The sequence below is a fragment of the Lutjanus erythropterus genome, chromosome 6 (genome assembly GCF_056507025.1).
Source record: "Lutjanus erythropterus isolate fLutEry1 chromosome 6, fLutEry1.hap2, whole genome shotgun sequence".
Classification (NCBI taxonomy): domain Eukaryota; kingdom Metazoa; phylum Chordata; class Actinopteri; order Lutjaniformes; family Lutjanidae; genus Lutjanus; species Lutjanus erythropterus.
The window spans coordinates 37,479,078-37,497,652 of NC_139322.1; the positions used below are offsets into that span (position 1 = coordinate 37,479,078).

Consider the following 18,575-nt stretch of genomic DNA (forward strand, 5'->3'; position numbering starts at 1 on the left):
CACAACTTCAAACAATTTTGAAAATTTATAAAATGTGCTATTATAATCATAATTGTTTTAAAATATAGGCAATATTTAAAGTTGTGTCCCACATTTCCATCAACTCCATCAGATATTTTTTGCAAAAACATGATTTAATCAGGTATAAAAAAGGGTTAAAGGAATCACTTCCGTTTTTGTTTTGTTTTTGGTTTTTAAAGGCGGGAATACTGTTCAAGCACTGGTAAGGTTTCTATTTTTTTGACAAATTCATTAAGTACTTTTGCTATCAGATACCTTTGGTTTTAAAACGTGCATTTTAAGTGGCACTGAGAGAATTCTGGGCAACTTTAAAAAATAAAATGGCTACTCACTAAGACTGAGCTGTGAAATTAAAAAAACAAACAAACAAAAAAAAAAGCACAAAATTATGAACAGGCTGGCCCTTTACAAAGTTTAATAGCCAAGAGTTTGAGCTTTTATTTTTTGTCGTTTTCACCATAATGGGTGATCTTTTATTTTTTGTTTCCCTGCTTTATTTTATTTTTATTTTTTTTAAACAAGCTCAAAATAAGGTTTTGTCCCAGTTCTCAAGAATGAGTGATGTATGTCCTAAAATACAATCATCAAACGTCTTTGTAAACAATAACTTAAGAGTCTTCTTCTGTAGTTTCCCTGATTGTAGCTGCTCTTGTATGACAATATGAGGAATGACAACAAAAAATGTCTTTTCACATTGCAGAAATTTGTGCAGTAACGGCAGTTTTTTGTTTTGTAAATTAATACAATCGTGAGATGAGTTTTCCCTGCCTCTCTGTAAACCATCACACCGGTCCCTGACCTCAGTCTAACCCGCCTGCGCTCCGTTTTGACGCACGTTTCCAGCTCTCATCTCTGCCGCTCTGTGCGCCCTCTCGCCGCTCCTGTCCGCCCACCAGCACAGGCTGATGAGCGCCTGCCTCGTCTCCACGTTCCTCAGCCCGTACACCAGCGGGTTGATGCACGGTGGCACCAAAAGCATCGCCAGCAGGGACATGTGGAGCGCGGCGGCCGTGGCCGAGGGCGCCGGCTTCGCCTTGGGGACGCCCCGATGCTGAGAGGACGTCATGGCCACGGTCCCCTCCACCTCCCACAGCGCGTCCGACACGACCTTGAGCAGCACCGGCAGCAGCTGCAGGAACAGCATGGCGCAGTAGAACAGCACCGTCTTGCGCGCCGCGTTGTTGGTCGCGTTGAACGGGATCGTGGCGTTGCGCGCGTCTCGGTACATCCTCTGGTAGGAGAAGGTGTAGACCAGCAGGCACAGCAGCAGCGTGAGGGAGCCGACGACTTTCCGAAAGACGGCGGCGCCGCGGGGGAAGCCCATGTGCTGCTCTACAATGTCCGGCTCGCACAGCAGCCCCCTGGTGAGCCGCTCGTTCTTCTCCGGTCCCCCGGTGTACAGCAGCGCCATGTTGATGGTGCCGATGGTGATGGAATAGAACCAGATGAGGCGTAAGACGAGCCGCAGGCGCTCCGGAGTCACGATGACTAGGTAGCGGATGGCATGGCACACGTACAGGTAGCGCTCCAGCGCCATGCAGGTGATGGTGACCAGGCTGGAGAAGATGCTGGTGGAGCCCACAAAGTACTGGAAGTGACACCAGACGCTGAACGCCATCGTCTGGCGGTGGACCAGTGAGTGGATGACCGGCGGAGCGATGGTGAGGGTCTGCACGAGGTCGCTCAGAATCAGATTCTTAAAGAAAGCGACGCGCGGCTCCCAGGAGAGGTCCTCGGAGCGCCCGAGTCCGAACAGGGTGAGCCCGTTCACCAGGAATGAGAAAACGGTCAGCAGCACAAAGATCCAGATGAGCGGCGGGACCGCCTGTCCGTATGGCAGGATGGACGTAAAGAGGCAGCTGGCTGCGTCCACCCGCTCCGTTACGCGCGGCTCAGTTCGGTTGTCCTCGCTGAACCAGTCGCACTGCTCGGTGAGGTTGTGCGCCTCCGCTCCCGTCATCACCGCCACTGTTGACATATTGATGATAACAAGCTCTTTGTGCTCTAATAACCATCCAGTTTACTATCAGAGGCGTTCTGAACCTGACTGCATCCTCCAGCATCTCCCTCCACCTCTGACCTGACCTAACACTCCCCCCACACCCCCCCCACAACATCACTACACCTCTAGTGTGCCCTACACTATAAAACAAATGAAAAATACAAAATAAATAAATACATAAACACATAAAAATAACGCAACAGTTTGCATCAATGTGCTGTGACAACTTGTAATAAAACTATGGGTTCAGGGAATTTGTTTTTCACCTAAAGTCAAATGTATTTTTAACCATAGGAAGCATAACATTTTGCAAGTTGACTACTCATAAAATTAAGTTGTTCCAACTAGTTTTTCTGCATTATTGAAAAGGACAAACAAGTTTTTAAGTTGACAAGATTTTAGCATTTTCATGTTTTTCTTCTTTTTTTGTGATCAAATTAGCAACCAGCAACACACATTGCAACATACTCATCCATCATTAATCACAACAACACAATCAAGCAGGACCGTGCCTGCATGAACAATGCCTAATGCATGCAGCACAGAAAAAAGGGAATGAGAAAGGGGGAAAAAGAAAAAAACAAGAACCAAGGGAGAAAAGGAATGAAAAGAAAGTGACTGCCACATCTCTACTGTTTCTTCTTTTGCTCCATCATGCACTGTTTTTCTTAATTTTTAAGAAATGCATCCATACAACAAAATTGTAAAGCAAAAAAATATTTATTTTGAAGTACAGTTGCACATTTCAACACATCATATTTAAATCTAAATTTAAAAAAGACAACACAAATTTAAAATGACCCACAAATAAAAAAAAATTGCCCATATCATCTTGGAAATTTCTCATCATGCCATCACAGCAAAGTTAGGCTTTTACATATTTCAGTGCCAAACATGTAAAATGTTGTTACCTCCAGTTAAAAAATCATTTTGCAAAACATGTATAACAACGTTCCATGCAAGTGCTCATTAAATATGAATTTTTAATGGCTGCCAGTCTTCTCAAGGTCCTGTACCTTTTTTTTTTTTTTTTTTTTTTTTACACAAAGACCTTCTAGATCAGTTTTACAGTCCGTATTTGATACAGTATGAAAATCTTAACAGAATGCCTGCTGATTCACCAGGACACTTGATAAATGGTAGCATGGTGTAAAAGACTGAGCAGGTTCTGAAGGCAGCGTAAGAAAATTTGTTACACATCCAAATACATCGTGACCCCCTCAAAACTTTGTTCAAGAAGATAACAACTAAAGCCAAGTAACGTGCAGTGGAACATTTGTAAATAAGCTGTAATAAGCACAATATTCATCTCCAAAACACAAAAACTCTCTCTTCAGGGTAAATATATATCTGACTTTAAAGGGATAGTTCATCCAGAAATGAAAATTCAGTCATTATCTACTCATTCTCATCTCTCTCATCTCCTGTAGATGTCATTTATACCATGTTCGTAGCCTAAATCTTCACTGTAGATCTTTAGCTGGGAGGCACATTCGTGTGTGCGCACACTGTCTGTACCGGGTGTGTGTGGTTGGTTATGTTTTGTTGTTTCTTCTGTTTGAAAACTGGTCACCATTCACTTCAGATTGTTTGGGAATTTCCTGCGAAACACGACACAGTTTGAACCAAAATTCTAGTCACGTTTATTTCATCATTAAATCAAAATTAATCAGAAATGTGGGATTAAAAAACACATAGTTAATTAAGGAAAGTATTTTTCCTCAATTGAACTCAACAGATGTTTTTTTTTTCTCCTGAAAATCAAAATTCCTCAATGCCGTGTGACGACCACTGATGGGTTAAATAAACTAATCATTAGAAAGAGAGATGAGTGAACAGATTCATACCATTGTAACCATAATATTGTTATTATTACAACACTACTACCAGCAGTAGTAAATTGAAACAATGACTGAAAAGTCTGATATGATGATGTTGTCAGACATGATTTCAGTTGAACATCTGGACTCCTCCTGTCCCCATCTGCTTCCATGGCTCATTTTGTTTTGGTGCATTGTTGTTCCTATTTCTGCTTCTGACTCTATCCTGTCATAATTTCCTGTAACTGGTCCAAATGTCTGAACGATTCAGCAGAAACAAGTCGAACCATGGGTCGGTTTGATTTTTTCGCTGGCTTTTTAGTCCGGACTATGGTCCAAGGGAGGTTTCACACCTGTAATATTGGCCCAGATCAAAGCCCCCCCCCCCCCCCAAAAAAAAAAAACAAACAAAAAAAACAACAACACAGCATTAGCCAGTGGCGGTCCGGCTGGGTGACTATCTGAAAGTCTGTTGCACTTAATCTAGCCCTTTCCACACATTTCATATTGATATACATTTCATATTTCACCATCCAACCAATGTTTGCTGGGGTGTAAGCTAGGTTTAGCCTTAGTCTTTTAGTATTAATGTTATTCCAATCAGGAGAAACTTTGTTCTGAGTGTACAAAAGATACTTATTTAACGTGCACAATTGAGATGAGAAATGTGAAAAGTCTTTGGCGTTCAGACTCCAACGTGACATCATCATGTATAAAGGGGGTAGTAAAGCCGTGATTAGTAAAGGAACCCCCCCTGTGGAGTCCAAACACTGGTGGTGGTGTTGAAGGGATGGCTGATGATCTGGATGAGATGAACTGGACTTCTGATGAGCTCAAGTCAGGCACTGGATTAGAAGAACTGGAGGAGAAGGAGGTGGAGGAAGGTCGCAGCAATTCTGTGCAGAAATGAGAGCTGGAAGTGGCAGAGAGGAGAACAGAGTTACAGCTGACATGATTGGCTGATGGAGATTGTGGCTAAATCTGGTTGGTTAACTTAAAGAGTGAAAGCTGATTGAGAATAAGTGGATAAAGAGAGAGGGGGAGAAAAAGCAGTTGAATGAGGCATAAAGATAGTCTTCCTGATTTAACTTGCGCTGAGTTTCACATCAAGTATGCAGCCATTAAATAACTTTACATGTTGAATACATTTGACAGAGTTATGGTTTAAAACATGTCTAATGGAAACATTAAAAAAATCCGCTGAACTTGGACTTCTCAAGAAGTTTAAGCATTAGCATTAGCTCACATTAGCCTGTTACTGTCATTAAAACTGCCAGTGAGTCATCATTTTAATCGACAAGATCCTCAGTTTCTCCAGTTTTCGAAATTTAATCTGCAACTACTGTCTAGAGAAAAGTAGGTCACACGTAAGACGAGTATCATCCAGGAGGTAGTTATCATTTTCTCTGCAATTAACAATAATAGACAGGCTACCCTTATGATGTACCATCCTGATTCCTCTCGGTATACATCCAAACTTATGGTACAGTGGATTTGAAGGTAAATTATCATCTAAAATGGTTGTTATCTCACTCTCGATATTCTCAAAAAAGTTCTGCAAGACCCTCCGATTAAAATAGCTAAACTTAACTTCCAGTCAGACCTCATCTGTTATGACATTAGCTTCCAAATCCCATTATTCTTTAAAGATTGTGTAAAGCAACAATAAGTGTGCATTTTGAGTTTTGTCACACCACAGAAACATGTATTAATAACCAGCCAGTCAAATCTGAATTATTAGACAAATTACAATTAAGTCACAAAATCATGAAAAATGGTGAGAAATGAACAAAGGTAAAAACGTGCAGTTCAACTCATAAAGTATGGAAACTTTCCCACATCTAAATGACCTAAATGTTCCCTGTCCTGTTTGACACCACATACACCTGGTTTTTGATGCATTAATGCATTAAACTCTCCTTTGACTGCTATCTTACATTTGAAGCTTTCTGGCAGAAATCATAAACCAAAACACTGTTATCAACTATAAAAAAAAAAAAAAGAAGAAGAAGATTTCCAGCCTCCAACAGAGAAGAATGTAGTTTTACATATTCATGAAAAGCAAATCACGACCAAAAGGGGCAGACTGACTCCTGGTGTTTAACACTGGTAACTGCAGTGCAGAGGTCAGCACTTGATGCAACTAATGGTGCAGCTTCTGTATTTGAAACAAGACCCATTATGGTGGAATTCAGATTCAGATTCATATTGCTTTATTGTCTTTAAATTCACATAAAATGAAAATTTGTCTTTGGCACTGGCATGTGGGGAGAACACACTCAATACACAACAATGCAATCAATACATACATTCCACATTAAACAAAAATAAAAGTTCTTCTACTTACTGAAAACTTAAAACTTACTTACTTACTTACTTACTTAAGATATTAAAATAGGGGCATGTGAGCTTATTTAAACAAGTGATTACTGAGGATGGTCACAGCTGGTGGAATTATGGATTTCTTGTAACCGTTCCTCCTTCCACTATTAGTAGACTACCTGGATCTTTTGACTAGAAGCCAATACACTGAACTATCGCAGTTAGTAAATTAATCAATAAATGAATAAATGACAATAAACTTTATGCATATAGCAGTTTACATACAAAACATGTAGCTCAACGTGTTAACCTTTTATGTATAAAAAAATGAATAACACTGGAATTACAAGAGTTAAAATCAAGCAGTTTGATATTAAATAACATTTATTTAATCCAGAGTTTAATGCATTAACATTTGAGTCATTTAAGGAATTAACTGCCATTTAAAAACTGCATATAAGGTCGATTACAATGCAACAGCCTGTATGAACAAGTCATGCCTGCAGATATACTGAACCTACATGGCAAGTTTGTATATGCCAGATCCAGAATACTGTGTATGCATTTCCAAACAATTCCACAAACAAACAAACAAACAAAAACATTCTGAAAATCACATTTAAAGAGCTTTCTGTCTGAAATTCATAAGTCGCTGACAAAACATATATCAGGCCACCATATACATTATAATATTACAAAGGAGTTATTATTTTAAGGATGCAAGAACACTTTTAATTTTTAAAATTTTTAATTTTTTTATCTTATTTTTCTGAGAAATTGGAGACAGTTCAGGCCTCTGTTATAACAATACAACTTACTCTGATAAGACAGATGTTTTCACTGGGCCCAAAGAAATCCTACCATCAGCTGGTCCCCTAACGGTTCATATCAAGCCTGTTGTGTGGACTCTGGACCTGTGGTTTGATGATCTTCACACTACAAAGCTCATGTAATCACATATTTTAACATCTTAGAAATATTTCAAAAATACGTTCTATCCAAGTTAACTAGAAGACCTATGTTGGTCGATACGCGTTGGTCATTTATAACTCTTTTGACTCTTTTTGCAGTGTAAAATAAAGGCATTTTAACTTTAAACAAACCTTACAGTGTGCCTTGGTGTGTTTTTGAAGCATTTTTGACTTTTTACTTGACTCTTTGACCCATACAATGAGCCCTTCACCTGAAGAATATGTTCTATCCTAACTTTTAAAGACACCGAGGCCATTTTACACGACTTCATCTCATCTGGACTTCTGCAACAGCCTTTCTACATGCCTGAACCAAAAATCTGTTAGTAAATGTGTTGATCTGTCATGAAGGAATCAGTGGCAGCCAATCTCTGCTTCAAGTGTTCCATAGTTTCTGTGACTCATTCATTGTGAAGACAGACATGGCATTTTACATGCCACAGACAAGTGGGTCTTATTGTTGAGCCCTGAAATCGTATATTTTTTAGAATTTTTTAGATAGGTGTGTTCAAATATTTAGTATCTACCCATGTACAACGCTTCATTGAGAGAAAAGGACAGAGTAAAGGGGCAGAAGAAGGGCAGGGAGAGCCATAGGAGAAGAGAAGGAGGGGTCAGGATGGAGGGGCAGAGTGCTGTAGGGGGGAGGAGTGATGGCATACCTCCAGCCTTATATAGGGTGTGTTTGTCTGGAAGGATCAGCTGCTCCCCCAGGGAATGTCCAGGAATAGAAGGAGGCAGAAGACAGGGAGGTGGACAGAGAAGGAGAAGGACAGAGAAAAAGAAAAATGAATCTTAGAAAAAAAAGAGGACAAGTGATTTCCTCATTCTTCTATTCTTCCCCTGCAAACTGAAATTGTCTCACCCTTCCACTCCTTTTTTTCCTCTCACACAACTTGCACTTCTGGAAAATCTTGAGCCGGGCAGAGCATCAGCTGGCGCTGTCAGTCAGGCACCAAACGGGCACTCAGTGACATAATTTGGACGGCATGGAGGCTGAACTCGCCGGGATGATGACTGAGGGGGGTGAGAGGAGGTTAAGATGGAAAGGGGAGATGGTGTGGATGAAAACACGGCGGGCGGTGGAACGGTGACGAGACCAGAGCAGTTTCTACTGGAGTGGCAGGGATAAGAAGGGAGAGTGATGGATATGATGGGGAAAGGAGGAAAGAGGAGGGGAGGAGGAGGCAGACAGGGGGAAATGAAGTGGATAATTAGAGGAGCAGGTGTGTCATTAGAAGAGGAGTAGATCAAATCTGGAAAGGAAACTGAATGCTGAGACCAAGTGAACCATTCGTATTATCCTATTGATTGATTAGAGTTCAATTTAGTCCTAAAGTGGTTTGGGTTGTCTGTAAGAGCCGATGACTAAACTGAAGCAGTTAGATGAATGGAATCCTGCTCAAATAACGGTGCCTCAGTGTCTGTTTTAAAGGGATAGTTCATCCCAAAATCAAAACTTTTTCCTCTGGCCTGTAGTCTGTTTATCCATCTAGATTTGTTTGGTGTTGGTTGTAAAGTTTTGAAGATATCAGCCAAAGAGATCTGCCTTCTCTCCACTCTAATCAGACTAAATGACACTCAGTACGTGGTGTTCTAAACATAAAAAAAAATACATACAACAAAAATTCAAAACCAGTATCTTCTTCCAAATGTTTTGACCCAAAATCTACTGCAGAAAGAGACAACAAGTTGTGTGGATTGTCATCAGTAACTGGGCCATGATTGACCCGGACGACTGTCCCTTTAAGGATACTTAGGTTGAAGACAAAGAGGGTGTATGGGTGTGAACATCCAAGAAACTTTTACAAGAGTTGGGTTAAAAAAGCAGCCATAGAGATGTCTGCCTTCTCTCCAATATAATTAGACTAAATGGCACTTGTCTTGTGGTGCTCAAAGTGTAAAAAAAATACATTCAAAACCAGCGTCTCTTTCCAAAAATCATGACATGGTCACTCAAGATAATCCACAGACCTTGTGAGGAGATTCATGTCAGAACTATTTTCCCTCTGCAATATAATCTACTGGAACTACTTTCTTTTCTGAAGGAAAAAAAGTCAGGGAACAGGAAAGAAACCAAATTCATTAAATAAACTACTAATCACATGTCACATCTGCAGTCCAGCTCTCCATATCACTCCAGTCCCCTGTGGCTTCCACTGCATTCATCATCAGTGAGATGAATGGGATCTCACTGAGATCACATTCATTATAAAGCATCAGTGCTGGTTCAGTACAGTATTCTCTATCAGGCTGTGTTATGTAGGTTTACAATCTTTGCTCTGGTAGGAAAGATGTGCAGATGAGTAATAACTACTGAGAACTCTAATTTGCAAGACTGTAACATCATAATCAAAATATGTGATGTTATAAGTTTTGATGTAGTGGTGTTTGACACTGAGACACCCTCAGCATTCCAGAGCAAAGAAAACATTTTTCATGATTTTGAGACCTGATTTTATATACTTAGAGATTTGGCTGGGTGGTTAATAACACACGTTTCTGTAGTGTGACAAACTCAGAACACAGTAATTGTTGCTTTACAAGATCTTTCAACCTATGGTTTTTGCAAGACCCAATTGCAAGACCAGGTATAATAATGTAATAATAATAAGTCACAAATGAGCCACTGGTTGTGTATATCTTTTAGCATTGCTTACAGACCAGTATTAGCATGCATGACATGTGAAAACTATGCTAACTGTTGAAGAACATATACACTACCTGGCCAAAAAAACCAAAAAAACAAGTCACAGTAATATTTTGTTGGACCACCTTTAGTTTTTATTATGGTATGCATTCACCATGGTACTGTTTTGATAAGCTTATGCAGTGTCACATTTATTTCTGTCCAGAGATGCATTAATTTTTCACCAAGATCTTGTATTGATGATGGGAGAGTTGGATCACTGTGTAAAATTTTCTCCAGCACATCCCAAAGATTCTCAGTGGGGTTCAGATCTGGACTCTGTGGTGATCTTTCATTATTTTGAGCCCCCCGAATCCATATAATATAATTCATTATATTCAGGCAGTGAGCTGAACTCAGTTTTTGGACACATAACGTTGCTGAACCTCGACCTGAGCAACTGAAGCAACCCCAGATCATAACACTGCCCCCACAGGCTTGTACAGTAGACACTAAGCATGATGGGAGCATCACTTCATCTGCCTCTCTTCTTACCCTGATGCCCCCATCACTCTGGAACAGGGTAAATCTGGACTCATCAGACCACATGATCTTTTTCCATTTCTCCAGAGTCCAATCTTTATGCTTCCTAACAAACTGAAGCCTTTTTTTCTGATTATCTTCACTGATAAGTGGTTTTCTTAAGACTACACAGCTGTTCAGTCCCCAATCTCTTTAGTTCTCTTCACACTGTGTGTGGAAATGTTCTTACTTTCACTATTAAACATAGCTGTGAGTTCTTCCACGACCACAGGATATGTCTTCTGGTGTGGTTGTTTAAGAAATGAGAAGGTCCTCACTGTATCAGTTAGAGTTCAATAACTTGTTACCAGCTGAAACATATTGATCACTGCAGTAATTATCCAATGGAAGGATCTGAACTAATTGATCAGTTAAATCCAGGTGGTGACTTTTGTTTACCTAGGCAGTGTACATTAGCTCCACAACATACAAACACAACTTTATATTTGAAAAATACTCCTGGACCTTAACTTTTACTCAATTTGTGCTAACAGGTTTTTCAGGTGCCATTCCCTGCCGAGTGGGCAAATCCTTTTATATTTCTCAGGAATGTTTAGAACTACAGCAGCCACACACTGAGATAAAGATTTCATGATAACATTTACGTAGCAAGAGAAATGCTTGTTACAACCGTAAAGAGTCATATTTAAGTCAACTCTCCCCTAAACCATTGAGAGTGACCTTTGAGACTGGCAGAACTAATATCAAGTGTGTGTGTGTGTGTGTGTGTGTGTGTGTGTGTGTGTGTGTGTGTGTGTGTGTGTGTGTGTGTGTGTGTGTGTTGTTACATGGCTAATGGTTGTAAAAGGGCAGTGCTCACTGTAATTTTAACAAGCAACAATCTTGAAAAAACCATGTGAGCACTGACGATACACCCTACAATTTTACATGATTTACAGTTAATGGAGAGCTTATTATATGTTGCTGCAAAAAGTATGGATTGGGAAAAAGGAGAGCTGTGGGCTCAGGCTGCCCGAAGGGCAGAAACAAAAAACATTAGAAAGACAGCCCCCGGTATGGGCTGTGATGCACTTATGGTGAAATGGCTCCAAATCCTGGTTTAGATTAGAATTCTTTAATCCTATGACTTAAAGAAAAGTAACTAGTACACTTCTTTAAAAAAAAACACACAGGGAAAAACTTAACCATTATAACCCCAATGTATGTCACTAGCTGGAATAATTTGGTTGTTGTGGGTTTTTTTTTTCACAGTTCTCCTTAGTTATGAGAAAGAACAACACAAGATGTACAAGAAAGATATTAGACATGCATTAAAAATAATGCACCATGTCATGTCATGTCATCATTACAAATGATGAGAGGGCACCCTTTTTTTTATCAGACGTGTACAGTAACATTATGATTCATGATCATAAAAAGGTTTTAAGTCAAGTCAACACATCTGTCCATATTCACATGCTCTCTCACTCTCTCTCTCCCTGCTGTGGGTCAGCCTTATTTTTACTTTTATCTGGTTTCAGATGGAGCTGCAGCTCCATCAGCACTCGCTCAGCTCCTTCCTCATATACTTCTATTTCTTTGCGTTGAGCCAGTTGCTTAAACAGACAAGCCTGTTTACATTTTCGGGTGACAAGGAAGCTCGCCTCTGATTCAAGCTATTGGTCAGGCCAATATAGTAGAACGTGCGTTAATCGTGCATTTAAAAAAATTAGTTGCATTAAAAGGAATTTGTGTTAAGTCAACACCGCAAACTCGTTGTGCTCCTCGAATCATTCCTGAACCATTTTTGCTTTGTGGCACGGTGCATTATCCTGCTGAAAGAGGCCACAGCCGTCAGGGATTACCGTGTCCATGAAAGGGTGTACATGGTCTGCAACAATGCTTAGGTAGGTGGTACGTATCAAAGTAACATCCACATGGATGGCAGGACCCAAGGTTTCCCAGCAGAACACTGTCCAAAGCATCACACTGCCTCCACCGGCTTGCCTTTTTCCCATAGTGCATCCTGGTGCCATGTGTTCCCCAGGTAAGCAACGCACTCACACCCGGCCATCCACGTGATGTAAAAGAAAACATGATTCATCAGACCAGACCACCTTCTTCCATTCCTCCGTGGTCCAGTTCTGATGCTCACATGCCCACTGTTAGTAGTTTCCGCGGTGCACAGGGGTCAGCATGGACACCCTGACTGGTGTATTCTGACACCTTTCTATCAGAACCAGCATTAACTTCAACAGTAGCTGGTCTGTTGGATCAGACCACACAGGCCAGCCTTCGCTCACCATGTGCATCAGTGATCCTTGGCCTCTCATGACCCTGTCACTGGTTCACCACTGTTCCTTCCTTGGACCACTTTTGATAGATCCTGACCACTGCAGACCAGGAACACCCCACAAGAGCTGCAGTTTTGGAGATGCTCTGACCCAGTCATTTAGCCATCACAATTTGCTCCTTGTCAAACTTGCTCAAATCCTTATGCTTGCCCATTTTTCCTGCTTCTAACATATCAACTTTGAATGTTCACTTGCTGCCTAATATATGCCACCCACTAACAGGTACCATGATGAAGAGACTTCACCTGTCAGTGGTCATAATGTTATGCCTGATCGGTGTATATATATCATGCCACAGACCCCTATTTCAGAACCACTGCTCTAGAGGACATTTTATCATATTTTGTCCACTGGAAGGGCACCCCAGAGGGCATTTTGTCATGTCACTGGAAAGATGCCCTAGAGGGTGCCCCCATTTTTTCAAACATGGGGGCACCAGAAGGGACAATCGCCCCCACCCCCTTGAGTCCACCAGTGAAGAAGGGAGCATTGCAAGAAAATACTCCATAGTGGCAAAGGATGAGATGGAGTAGCTTTACAAGACATCGACAGAATTCTTTTATTTTTAACCTTACAAACCTGTCTGATACAAACAGAATTGATTTTATGAAATACAGCCACTGTTACACTTCTCTGTAAGCTTAATAATTTCCATTGTACTGTTTGAGCAGACACTGGACTCAACATTCCCATTACCATTCACATTGTGATAGCCATCCTATTTCCATTAAGAGATCTGGACCATGATTCATTCTGGCTCCTTCTCTGAATTAATTTTGGTCCTGTAGACTCTTCAGTGAGGTCACATCTTAAAATATACTCTTAGCAGACTAATCAAAAAAGGTTGTAGGGCAAATTGCTGCATCAATTGCTTGAAATGACAGACCTTTTTTCTGTACATTTTATTGTTCCAAAGATAATTAAGTTTATATTTTTCCTTTATTGGGCGGCCATGGATCAAGCGGTCAAGGGGTTCATCCACATCCATCGGAAGGCTGAGAGTTTATTGTTCCTTCATTCTGTATGGCCAAGTGTCCTTGGGCAAAAAATTGAACTTCAAATTGCTCCTGATAGCTGTGTGAATGGGTGAAGGTGACATGTAGTTGTACAGTGCTGTGAGTGGTTGTTAGACTAGAAAAGCGCTTTATAAAAATGCAGTGCATTCATTCAAACGCCCCCAGCTTGGCTAAAACCAGGTCCTTGTCGTTATGTGGTAGGTATGCATCTTAACCACTGAGCTGCCAAGACACAATCTATTGCTTTGGCTTCAAACATCTGAATGTGACTCTGATCAGCCAACCTGAAATTTGGCTGTCGACATTAGGCCAGAGATCAGGTATCAGTCAGTAAATCTGAGCCAAAATTGCATGGTGTAGCATGACCTTCCATATTTTATGTCTTAATCATAAAGTACAAATACTTACATTGGTATTATTGAAAATTATTTATACACAGTCTCTTAATTAGATGCAGTATTGCTCCCTAGCAGCCATTACTGACTCATTTCACTGACTTCTACACTAGCCACATGACACTTTTGCATTTTTTTAGCATTTACCATTAAGATTTAATTGTCTCTCATGGCCACAAAGCCATTGTCAGCTGTGTAGGCTTTAAAATACACTTTGTATGTTTGAGACTTATCAAACACCCTGTGGACAGCAGTTTCAAGCAAAAAAGCTGCATAAAAGTCAGAACTGAACAGCAGACGGACATAGTTAGCCGTTAGCTGGTGAACATAGTGGAGCATTTAGGAGCTCAAGGGAAAACAGAGCTACAATGAAAACTGAACTTAAGTTCACTGGCCAGAAACGCAACTCCATATAAATGCTAATGTTGCCCTTCATCTGCTGAATATGTACCTTATGTTGGCAACTATTTGCTAACATGTTAGCAAAAATGTTAGTGTGATTTTGAATGTGATTCTCTGGAACAAAACCAAGAAGCTTTACTTTAGCTTTCCCTGCAGGTCAAACTATATTTATTATAGTCTGTGTTAAAGGGGAGTTTTCCTTCTAAACACATTCTACGTGTTAGAAAATAGCTGTTGAAAACATGTGAAAACACTGAGAATTGTGTAGTGCTGAATTATGGAGTTAGACCTCCCTAACCATCAGTTACAAATGTACCGTCAGTGATTTTCTTAGTCCAAATCAACCCAGCAAAATATCTTCAGCTCACTTCAGTTGCAACAACCTGGCACAGAAGAAAAAAAAATACCATCCAGTTACTATCCTCTGGCTCTGGTGGCTAAAACACGTCTGAACATGTCTTATAAAGCTGCTAGATGAAACATACATGTTTCTGGTCCTTTTCAGGTCGTAGTGGTGTTTGACACTGAGGCAGCATGGCAGACACACAATTTTAATCATTCAAATTTGTCTGGGTGGTTAATAGCATATTTCTGTGGTGTAATAAACTTTGCACAATCTTTAAACATATAATTTAATAGATCTTATTGTATTGTTCTGCTGATGTTGCTTATCCAAATGCATCTCACGGCTGGTTCACACAGCATGCTTGAGCAGTGCATGGCGTTACCTGTTGGTTTGTATTTCGGTGCCCATATTAACAAGTCAGAGCAGCTACACTTCACCTCAAAATACTGAGTCTCTTCTTATTTTTTCCAGGTGATGCACACTGTTTTCAGCAAAAATAGACAGTGAAAATCATCTATTGATAGTCATATTGACATGACAGGGCATAGTGCTTTCTTTTTCTCTCTTTGTCTCTCAAGCCCTCAATCCCCTCCTCCATCTCTCTCTGAACAAGTGGGAAAATCACTGATTGCCTTGTATTTACAGCTCTTTTCTTCTCATCAAAACTCTTCTGCAATATCAGTGTAAAATATTGGGCTTTCAGCAGCCGTCCCCCAGCAGAAACACAGCCTGTGTGGATACCAAAGGCATGCGAGCCACACCAGTTAGCAAGCTAGCTGTCACGCACAGGTACATACATGTATGTGTGAACCAGCCGTCAGTTGCCTCAGCCTTGTAGAACTTACACTTTTAGAGGGAAAGACTGCTCTAATCAAGGGCAGTTAGTAAACAGACTTCTGTTTTATTAGCTCACTGACAACTTTGTGGACAAAATTATGAATTTGTTCATTTAAGGCAAGGGTCTGCAACCTGTGGCTCCAGAGCCTCATGTGGCTCTTTAGACTCTCTCCGGTGGCTCCCTGTGACTTTGACAAAACATTTAATGGAAAAGAAAAATAATAATTTATTTTTCATTTATCATTCTTGTAGATTTATGAAAAAGTTCAGACAACTCAAAATTTCAAGGCAATGTACTGCAATGGATTTTTGAGTTTGAATCAAACAGATTCAAATCCTCCCTGAACACATAAAGATATGGACTATTCAATCTCTCATGTCTTTTAAAAGTGGCCTTCATCTTCTCCCTTTTTTTGCATTGCCCCATATTAACTGAATATCTTGTGTGCACGCTTTTTGATCTCAAGATAAGAGGCCTGATGGAAATTATGAGTGACCACAGCTGCTGTTGTTTCCATGCCAATGGGACGGGCATAAATAGATTTCCAGTGAAAGAATTGACAGACTGCAGAGCCTAACTGCTTAAAATTCCAGAGTGCACACCAAGATCAGCAGAGACTCCTGGATTGACTTGTCTGTCAGCTGACTTGGTGGTCTGAGGTCGAAAGGAATTCTTGGCATTGCGCATTGTTGTGTTGATGTTAGATTGTATTTATCAGACAAATAAAACTGATTCTTTAATAGTGTATCTGATTTGTAGCCATGTTAGCACTGTGGTTCTAGGGATGGCATCATCTGTCAGTCCACCACTTAGTTTCAGACTGAAACACACAAAACTATTTGGTGGATTGCCCTCAACTTTGGTGCAGGCATTCATCTTCCACTCATTCCCATCAGCCTCAGCCATAACTTCCTTACTCCCACCTTGTCAAATATTGCAACTTGGTCAGTAGGTCAAGGCTTCAAACTATGACACTGTAGGTAGCCCTTTAACTGTCAGTTTGCACATGCTGGGCTCCAGCATGGGGCTTACAAAAGCTACTTGGTTCGGTTTAGGATAGTCTTGAAGGAGAAAGGTGTGTCTCCACACATACACATTCTGCTATAAGGGAAAAAACACCCTGCCTTGTCTGCATTTCTTTAAACCAACCACAAATGTCTTGGGTGGCGCTAAGCCCAGGATGCAGCAAAGGTGTAGCTGCAAAATAGCGTTGAGGGGGTACTTGTTTTTGTGTAGCTTTTGCATGTCAGAAGGTGAACTCAATAAAACGACTATATCACTGTAAAAGAAAAGGTACCAGCTGTTTATGTAGTTTGTTTATGTTTATGTTTGCACTATTAGTATCCCAGGTGCTAATTTGCCTTTTTCAGCCTGTAGGTTGCAGCTCTTGTTTCCCAGGGACTTTGAAAACAAAGATAGCGGATGCTGCGATACCACTTGCAGCAAGCAAGCAATGGCAGGAATTATACATGCAGTGTGCATTCAGTGAGGCAGACTAGGTTTAAGAACATATCATGTTTTTTTTGTTAAAATAAGTGTTACTTTTGTAAGTTAATGTATGTAACAAAACTTCATAGGACGTCAACAAAGACTTTTGGTTTCACGCGGGACACAAATCCTGGTCTCTTGGGTGAAAAGTCCTGTGTTTGTTTAACTCATCCATCCATGCCACCTCCTCCACAGACTCTCTTGCTCTTTATACCATGTCACCTGACTTTGACGCCAGATCAAAACAAACGCTAGAGGGCTGCCTCCAGAAATAACGCTAGATAGCCTCATTTGAAGCAAATGGGCACTGACCAAGCTGTCATATTTTAGGGTCTGTTGTGCAAAGGGTACTTTGCGTTGCTTTGCTAATCAGCAACTGTTAACAAGCTAACACACAGTTCCACAGAGTTGTTGGTGCGGCTGCAGTCATTTTGTAACACAAGCACAGAATAAGTGTAGTAGAGGGAGTTTTGCTACAGTATAGTAGGTGTTTGCCACAAAAGAGAGCTGCAGTCATGATGTCATGTCAGGGCAGATCAGCATCAATTAAAATACATTTTGGGCTACATACAGTGTGTGCTAACAAGTTATTCCAACATTTCAGCCATGTCTTTCTTTTGGCTGGAAATGTCTTTTAATGCTAATGGAAGATTAGATACATTTCTTGCCAGATATATTGTGTGTTAGCAGGAAGTCATAAAACATTTCTGTCATGTGATTCTTTTGGCTAGAAATGTATTTTAAGTTAATGGCAGATTAGCGCTGCTTGAAATACATGTCAGGCCATATCCATATTGTGTTAGCAAGTTAATATAACATTACTGTCATGTCTTTCTTTTGGCTAGAAAACTTTTTTAACACTAATTTCAGATTAGCACTGATTAAAATACATTTCTAGCCATATATATTGTGTGTTAGCAAGTAACGTAACATGTCTCTCATTCTGCATTTCTTTCTTCAGTCTTTCTGGAAAAAAAAAGCATGTTTCTGGGATTTTCCTTCTATGATGAGACAAATCAGCATCCACAGCAGCACTTGGAATTAGAAACTGAAACCTTCATCTACACAGTCTTCTTAAGCAGTCATTCCCAAGGACTGGGTCTTGTCCCACAGGTGGGTCACAGGAGATTTTATTTGGGTTACCAAATAAAAAAGACCAGAAGGAAATTCTGGAAATTTAAGATTCATATCTACAGTAAACTTTTCATAAAGCAATTAAAATGTATCTATTATTTTACACTTACACTTCTACACTACTTTTTGCAATTAGTTAAAGTTGAAGCTAAAACATCTTGTGTTGTTTTCCTGATAAAATGAAATAAGAACAATGAGATGGGCTTTTGACTCAGCCTAAATGAATTTATTTCTCATTTGTAAAGTTTTAACATGTGCATATTTTCAATTAAGTGTCGAGATAATATAGGGTGATGCAGAGATGGCAGTAAAAAT

The 18,575-nt window shown here is 40.3% G+C and overlaps 1 protein-coding gene across 1 annotated transcript; it reads right to left on the reverse strand.

Moving 5' to 3' along the window:
- Positions 1-826: 826 nt before the first annotated feature.
- Positions 827-1,981, reverse strand: LOC146325675 (olfactory receptor 10P1). Its single transcript, XM_084719882.1, has one exon. The coding sequence runs from the start codon at positions 1,979-1,981 to the stop codon at positions 827-829; it is 1,155 nt and encodes a 384-aa protein (XP_084576008.1).
- Positions 1,982-18,575: the final 16,594 nt, after the last annotated feature.